Genomic DNA, 9,019 nt, shown 5'->3' on the forward strand with positions numbered 1-9,019 from the left:
TTACTGTTTACATTGCGTGGAATGGTGCGTTGTGATTGGTTGAGAGCGGATATATCGCATTCTGCAGAGAAGGGAGACTGGCGTTTGTCGCGGTTTGGAAAGAAAGGGAGAAAACATGACAGAATATGTCATGAACTGCTCGGTGGAAACAGACAGTGGTGATCCAAATGCAGGCTTTATTGAGAGGACAATCCAGAAACAGGTACGAGACAACAGGCAGATGTCAAAACCAGGTGAGCAGTCCAGATCAGCAAACATATAATGCAAGGATGAGGCAAACGGGAAGACCAGAAACAGGCAGGGAGTCCAGGAACCGTGAAACTAGGAAACACTAAGGAACTAGGAAAACGCTTAGGATGCAGTGAGACACATACAGTGTAACAAGACTTCGCAAAGGACCCAGGCAAAACTCAGGCTTAAATCAGGAACTCAATAACCAATAATGAAACACAGCTGAACATAATAAAACATAATGAGTCCATGAGGAAAACATAACACAATGAGAGAGTGCCCTCCAGTGGCTCTCGAGGGCACTACAGCTGCCGATCGTCACATAACCCCCCCTCTAAGGAGCGGCTTCCAGACGCTCCTAAGAGCTCTGGGGGGAGGTCAACGGGGGATGGGATGGAGGGCCAGGCCCGTGGAGAGGCAGGAGGTCAGCCCCATGGAGAGACCTGGGGCCTGGAGACCAGAGCAGGGCAAGAGACCACGGGGAAGCACGCGTCGAAGACAACCAGGGTGAAACACCCTTAGAAGGGTACCAGGACGGAGCAGACTCAGACAGAGACGAGGGCGGAGCAGACTGAGGCGAAGGCCAGGGCGGAGCAGGATTAGGTGAAGGCCAGGATGGTGAAGCCCCTGTAGACGACCATGGCAGCGCAGCCTTCATGGTCTCTTCACCGGACCCTTGGCCCCCCCCCAAAAAATACTTGGGGAAATCCACGGGTTCAGGAAAGCCCTCCCGGAGCTTGAAGGGCGCAGGCAGGGCGAGGCGCAGAGGCGGGGCCGGCAGGGCGAGGCGCAGAGGCGGGGCCGGCAGGGCGAGGCGCAGAGGCGGGGCCGGCAGGGCGAGGCGCAGAGGCGGGGCCGGCAGGGCGAGGCGCAGAGGCGGGGCCGGCAGGGCGAGGCGCAGAGGCGGGGCCGGCAGGGCGAGGAGTCTGGGAATAACCACAGGAGCCTGGCGAACCAAACGAGTCCTCCTTCTCCTGCGACGGCGAGTCACTGGGCTTGATACACTGACTTGACTGGATACACTCATTTGGCTCGACTCATTTGATTCACTTGATTCAGTTGACTCACTCGATACACTTGATTCACTTGATTCAGTTGACTCACTCGATACACTTGATTCACTTGATTCAGTTGACTCACTCGATACACTTGATTCACTTGATTCAGTTGACTCACTCGATACACTTGATTCACTTGATTCAGTTGACTCACTCGATACACTTGATTCACTTGATTCAGTTGACTCACTCGACTTGGGACTTGACTCACTTGACTCACTTGACTCGGGATTCGATTCTTTCGAGTCGGCTGGCACGTGCTCAAACTCCAGTTCGGCCGGCGAAACCTCCGCTGTATCTGGATTAGCAAGTTCAACAAAACCAGTGCGGAATACGGGCTCGAGGGGTCCGATACGATGGGTGGGTTCGGCAGGAACGGTAAACTTGAAAGCCCCTCTGACGGTCATCAAGGAAGGATCGAACAGTTTGTGGAGATGAGGCTTTAACGGCGTGCGGAGCGAGTGAGAGAAATCAGCCGCAAACGAACCTCCCCGACGCAGGGACAAGAGCAGTTCCTCAGGATCTTCTCCTGCGGGGAGTTCAAAAGCCTCTCTGAATAGGGCGATAAATACCTCATAAGAAGGGAACGACATCCGACCTGGTTCCCAGAATGTACCAACCCACTCCAGAGCCTTTCCAGTGAGCAGTGAGCAGATGAATGAAACGCGGTCGTCATCCGAGGTGTACAACTGGGGCTGAAGATTCATGTATACGCTGCACTGCTGAAGGAATCCCTCACACGCCACAGGTGAGCCATCAAACTTGTCAGGAAATGCCAGACTGAGATAGTCAGATGTGGTACTCACACTGGGTTGCGGTGGAACAGGTGCAGCGGCAGTTCGGGCTTGATCAGCCGTTGTGCTTGAGCTCTGCGTAGACCAGGTTTGCACGGAGCTTGCTAGTTCCTCGAGGAGAGAAGTTAGTCTCGCCAACTGAGAACGATGAGAGGCTAGCATGGAAGCTCGGGTCTTGACCACGGTGGATAGATGCTGAAAGTCTGCTGGATCCATGTTTGGCGAAGTCTTCTGTAACGTACGGACAGAGACGGTCGGATCCAAGTGCAGGCTTTATTGAGAGGACAATCCAGAAACAGGTACGAGACAACAGGCAGATGTCAAAACCAGGTGAGCAGTCCAGATCAGCAAACATATAATGCAAGGATGAGGCAAACGGGAAGACCAGAAACAGGCAGGGAGTCCAGGAACCGTGAAACTAGGAAACACTAAGGAACTAGGAAAACGCTTAGGATGCAGTGAGACACATACAGTGTAACAAGACTTCGCAAAGGACCCAGGCAAAACTCAGGCTTAAATCAGGAACTCAATAACCAATAATGAAACACAGCTGAACATAATAAAACATAATGAGTCCATGAGGAAAACATAACACAATGAGAGAGTGCCCTCCAGTGGCTCTCGAGGGCACTACAGCTGCCGATCGTCACAGAATAACACGGCGGATATCGCATTTTACTTAAAATTAAACATTGACATTTCAATACCAACCAGATACAACAGTGTTTTTTACAGTAACTCTTTTTTTTTTTTAATGGCGTTTATCGCGTTTTGGAACCAAACTCTTAAAGGTGCTCTAAGCGATGTCACGCGTTTTTTAGGCCCAAACTTTTTTTGTCACATACAGCAAACATCTCCTAACTATCCGCTAGCTGCCTGACCCCTGAACACACTGTAAAAAAAACGCGGTCTCTGCAGACACCCCAGGCTCCACAAACGGCAACAAAAACAAACTGGGCTTACCCGCACCACGAAACATAACAAACTGTTCCTTCCAGCCAATGACCGACGAGAAGGGTTTGGGGGGTTAGTGTGCGGATGAGGAGGAGGGAGGGTCTAGCTAGCCTCCGTTTTCACCCAGGATCGCTTAGAGAACCTTTACTCCCAAATACTCATTACTGTAACGCAAAAATATTATATAAATAGCAAAGTATTTTTGTAAGTTTATGTCATACGTCTTTTTCATCTGTAAAGTTATGCTCATTATCTTCTTTTTACCGTGAACTACCACTTTATATCAGACAGAAATATTTAAAGACAGATGGTCAAGCACAGAATATGTTCAACATCATCTAAATTGTAATGAACTATGAAAAACTTTAGGTAGCAAATGTGAAATTCACTGTAACTCAGGATTCCTTTATAACTAAGCCAGGACACACTGTATAATGGCTCGGTCAAGCGTGGTTAACAGGCCAGATCGATTCACATCGCATAGTGTGTGTGTGTGTGTGTGTGTGTGTGTGTGTGTGAGTGCCGGTGGCGACAGAACCACAACAGTAGCGTGTCGGTCCTCGTGTGTGAGGGAGTTAGTGGGTCAACACGTTCCTCAGTCTCTCGGTCTGGAGCCTTTACACAGAACTGGATGTTGAGACAAACATGCGCATCTTTACTTCTAGAAGTTGCATATTAATTCAGATCTGATCAATTCATACAATTGCTTTCTAATTTTTGTGCAATATGCTATGCATCAAATGGATGGTTTGTTATTGTTGACTAAAAATTGTTTGTAACACTTTACAATAAGGTTCATTACATAACATTAGTTAACGTATTTATGAACTAACAATGAGCAACACGTGTTACTGTATTTGTTCATCTTTGTTAACTTTGTTAGTTAATAAAAACAAAGCTGTTCATTGTGTTCATGTTAGTTCACAGTGCATTAACTAATGTTAACAAGATTTTAATAAAGTGTTAGTAAATGTTGAAATGTACATTAACAAAGATTAATAAATGCTGTATAAATGCTGTTCATGCTAACTAATGAACCTAGTGTTACCGAATTGTTTAGGTTCATTGAAATACAGCTTGAAATAAAATATAAGTATTAGATGAAGAACTTAAATATGTTGCATTGGCAACCAACTGAAACACTGAATACTGAAAATATAAAACCGAAAGCTAATTCACACCAAAAGTAATCTATTTTAAAGGTTCCTATAATGTTGTTTTAGAGTCTCATAATAGATTTACATGGATCCAAGGTCAAAAACACTTACATTTTATCATAATATTCATACATCTTCGCAGAGAGTCTGAAAACGGTTAGTTCGAAGATTCAGTGTCTCTAAGCCCCGCCTCTCCGAGAGCTGCTCTGCTCTGATTGGTCAGACGGCCCAGTCAGTTGTGATTGGTCGACTGCTTACAGCGCATGTCGGAAACTAAACGCTCATTAGCATATCTGAATATCAGCTCTTTCTCAGCGTTTGATACACAGTGATACGAACAGTCACGATGGCGTTGGTTTTACCGCATTAATTCGAGAGCTCATCCTTTTGAAGTGGATTTGCAGCGTCTTCTCGACATGAACAACACAAACCAACTCTTCCAGTCTCAGATACTACAGTGTTTGTGGGCGGGGCAAAGAGACGCTGTTCGCCGGCAGCCAATGAACACCACAGGCTGGCATTATGCAAATTAGTTACATTGTTTTTCAAAGTCACTGACGACTCATTTCAGCAGTTTGATTCGTTTCTATCTTTTAGGAGACAATAACTTTATTTGATCTTTAAAGGGGTCATGAACTGGCTTTTTAATTTTTTATATTGTTGTCTGAGGTCAACTTATGACGTTCGCTCGGTTTTTACATTCAAAAACATCAAAATGAATAAGTAATATGCTCTTTTCTACCCTAGTTTTGAGCCTAGCTCAAAAACGCTCGGTGTTTATGGGCGTCTCGCATTGAAGACTTGGAAGTAAACGCCCACTGCTGTGAGTGGATAACAGTTTTGCATATTATAATGAGTTTCGTGTAATGCGCGAATCGGTGGGCGGGGCTAAACCGGCCGTGTTGAAGTAGGCGTTGATCTTCTTCTGCGGGGGTGGTGTTTTATCCTCTTTGTTCCCCACTTTGAAAAACGAGTCGTTTGCTGAGCCTGGTGTCAATAAAAGCTTTTATTGGACTAACGAGGATGTTTTCAGTTCTGAAACTTACAGGATATTCTTATAATATGATGGCCTCTTAGATGTCAAAAGCTCAAGGAAAATTTGATTTATCAGTTCATCACCCCTTTAAAACTTTGCAGACCTTAAACATTCACAAACAGCTCTATTACACACTGCATGAAAGGTAATATACGAAAGAGCAGAAATAGGGGCGGAAAATAATCATTTATATTATTAATTAATAAATAATATAAACAGTCTGGGCCTGAGGTCTAGCAGGTGTTTGTCAGGGCAGCACCTGTGCACACCATGTTTTGAATGCCTCAACACAATGACATTCACACTGACCACAGGGTAAACATTATTTGGGCCTGTGCTCTGGGAGAATGACTCAACGAGGATGAGGACAAAACAAATCTGCGCTCCACAGCTGTGCTTGCGTCCATTTACACACACAACCTGTTTCTATTCCACATCTAGATCAAATCTGAAGCATCATTTGCCTCTCTCTGTAAACAATTACATTTCAAATCACAAGCTCTCCATTTGATTCAGTTCTGATTCCATTTGATTCAGTTCTGATTCCATTTGATTCAGTTCTGATTCGTTTTCTTGAACGTAACTATTACATCTTTACATAAATATTAACGCTTCAAATTGTTTTTAAGAAAATATTCCATCGCGTAAAAATAATGATATCTTGCGATTTCAGTGAAGGATTCGTCAGACTGATTCATACAGCGACTCTTAAGTTCAAGTCACTTGTTCATGAATTGTTCTAGTATGTTTTTGATTCACTAAAAAGAACCAATTCAAAAGAGTCATTCATTTGTGAATTGAAATACACCGGTTGCACTGTATGTTTTTGACTCACTAAAGTTACAGTTAGTTAAACTGCTGACATTTTATATCTAGCTATCTAGGTTTAATGACAATGGAAACTCTATCGCTTGTCACACAAGTATCTACAATAAACAATGCATTGGCCAAGGATTCATGCTTGAATATAATATTTGTGCAAAGTATGTTTCTGCTCTAACAGTTTGCTAACTTCCACCACTGAATTACATCCAATCAAATGCCTTCTCTCCAAAACCCCGCCCATCAAAGTCATGTGAGCCAATAGGGTGCATTAGTGCCCGCCCACTTTTTAGATTTGATGCAGAAAAGTAATAGAAAATTGGACAAAAAATAAAGGTACAAGACTATACTTACCAGCTTTACTGAGAGAAAGAACTACAATGAAGCATTGCGAACAACATGTTCACCCAAGCTTTTCACAAGCTCTTAATGTTGTTTATGTGTCTATGTGGTGTTTTTAATACGCTTTAAGACACACCATGTGTAAATTCATAAGTCGACAGCATTGCTGAGTATTTCCTCCTTAAAACTGCAGTGAACCAAAGACAGTCTCAAACACACGGTTTGAAATCGCTGGTGTTTCTGACGTCACAAACGACCTTGTAACCAATCAGATAAACGTGTGATCGTCAACCAGTGGATCTCAGAGCTGAGGGAGTGAGTGGAGGCGGGGCTCATTTGCATATGCATAGAACCGTGTATACTAAATGAGGCAAGGGTGTCGAGTTACATTCAAGCTATTTTAAGGCATGAAGAATTTTAAATATGTATTTTTTGTGTAATAATATAATTTTGGTATATATGTATATATATATATATATATGCATGCCTCCATCACGCTATGATTGGATATGATCGGTTATTATTGGATTTGTGCGATAAATCCCGCCTCTTGTTTTCGTGCACATTCTCAAATAGGCCTGCAAAGACAATGATGGTGTTAACTATAAGAAGAATTAAAAAGTAAGTAAACAACTCAGCCACTTAGATATCATCGCTTAATGCAACATCAAAATCACACTTGAAATGGCCTGAAAACATGATGACTGTGGGGGTTTAGTGCACTATCAGCTTGGGATATTGCTGTGAGCAGCAAGCTGGAAATAAGTTGACTATAAAAAGGAAAGCTTTAGATTGTTACTGCCTTTAGTTATTATTTCCATATTAAAATGCGTTAAACAACACTAACTTGAAATGAAAATGTATAGCCTACTTGGTTTTAGTGAATAGAACATTACATAGTTAGTGTAAAAATACATAATAAAATTGTATTTGGTCTCTCTTTTTTATGTGATGTCTATTTAACCAGGAAAATTAAGTGTAACAAGGACATAAATTTACATTTGATCCTCCTCATTTTAAAACACCACCCCATATATATGGCCTATACATATACTCAGAGGGTCCCTGTGCATCCGTTTCATGGCAATGCTTTGTTTGATAAACAGAAGGAGGTTGCCAATAAAAATGACACTCCACATTTCCACATGGATCGCTGACTTCCTCAACACTAACCATGAATAATGAACCAGCACGAGACTGCTGGAAACGCGTCGAGGCTCGCGTGCCGCAGGTGTCTGCATCCCTGTCATGACATTTTGCTTAAAATAGGATGTTGCGCGTCCTCGCATCGCATCGCCCCACCGTGCGCGCGCCTCGGGGGGATGCTTGTCCGTGTCTTTACGGAGGAATGACAGAAAATCAACAATGAACCGGTGCAGGGATCAGCTCGCAGCTCCTAAACCCCGGTTTATGGGTGTGGAGGCTGTCATGCACGAGCCGGGCTGAACCTACAGGCATGCACACAGTAACATATAGACACACACAGCGTATTTAAGTGATGCAATTGATGCCGCCGATGGGTGAGCATCGTTAGACACGCAGTCTCGCGCCCGGCACCTCCATCGCGATCAGTAAATCACCGCATTTCACTGCGCTCGCGAAACTGTAACTGTGAGCGCGCGTCATGTTTACCTCTCAGCCATGGTGCCTCTTGTTCCCGCTTTAACACGCAGTGAAAGTAATCCACAGGACGCCAGTCATGGTGAGAGAGGCTCCGCCGCCGCCGCAGTGTGTGTGCGTATGTGTGTGTGTGAACGCGAATGAACGAGAATCTGGAGCACGCGCTGTCCGCCCGCGTCTCCGTCACCACCGACAACCTGACGTCATTTTGCGCTTTTCGCCCAGGCGAGCGCGCGGGGAGGCTGGAGAGAGCGGGTTACCATGGCAACTCGAGCACGCCGGCGCGCATCTGTGTGGGATCATGCAAAATAGAAAGAAAACAATAAGTTTTGTTTATCTGTCTGTCTGTCTGTCCATCCATCCATCCATCCATCCATCTATCTATCTATCTATCTATCTATCTATCTATCTATCTATCTATCTATCTATCTATCTATCTATCTATCTATCTATCTATCTATCTATCTATCTATCTATCTGTCTGTTTGTCTATCTATCTATCTATCTATCTATCTATCTATCTATCTATCTATCTATCTATATATATACCGTAATTCCTCAAATAAAGGCCGGGGCCTTTATTTACCTGAACTGCAGATGGTAGCCGGCTTTTATTTGAAGCAGGCTTTTATTAGAGGCAGGCCTTTATTTCTAATTCGCGATCCCCGCCCGCCCGCCAGCCAAGTTTCCTTGGTGACGCGTCATGCTTGGCACGTGTTCACCACAGCCAAAATAGCGCTGTATGACAGATGTAGCGCTTTTATTTCTAAATATTAACAAACTTGCTTACCATGTCATCAACTATCTTCTATTCTGACTCTCAAATCCGTGTAAGTGAGTTTGTTTTGTCGTTTAAAACCCTTTATAAATTATCTTGATCTGTAACGTGAGATGGGCACCGCAGTTCGGAGATTCCTGTTGTATTTGTTAAGTTACAGCGCGTGAATTCTTCCGTTTCTCCCGAAATACATGAAAGTAAGTGGCCGGTGAACTGGGAGAAGAATA

The 9,019-nt window shown here is 44.0% G+C and overlaps 1 protein-coding gene across 2 annotated transcripts in view; it reads right to left on the reverse strand.

The window, feature by feature from the left end:
- arhgap39 (Rho GTPase activating protein 39) overlaps positions 1-8,172 on the reverse strand; it is a 95,268-nt gene extending 87,096 nt beyond the window's left edge. Inside the window, exon 1 of one of the 2 annotated variants that reach the window (XM_056266429.1) lies at positions 8,027-8,172. In XM_056266429.1, coding sequence (XP_056122404.1) covers positions 8,027-8,037 — 11 coding nt within the window. In that variant the 5' untranslated portion in view covers positions 8,038-8,172. The remainder of the gene's footprint in view (positions 1-8,026) is intronic. The other variant, XM_056266428.1, reaches the window with a different exon arrangement.
- Positions 8,173-9,019: the final 847 nt, after the last annotated feature.

The sequence above is a fragment of the Rhinichthys klamathensis genome, unplaced genomic scaffold (genome assembly GCF_029890125.1).
Source record: "Rhinichthys klamathensis goyatoka isolate OS25496 unplaced genomic scaffold, OSU_Roscu_1.1 h1tg000248l_1, whole genome shotgun sequence".
In the NCBI taxonomy this organism is placed as follows: domain Eukaryota; kingdom Metazoa; phylum Chordata; class Actinopteri; order Cypriniformes; family Leuciscidae; genus Rhinichthys; species Rhinichthys klamathensis.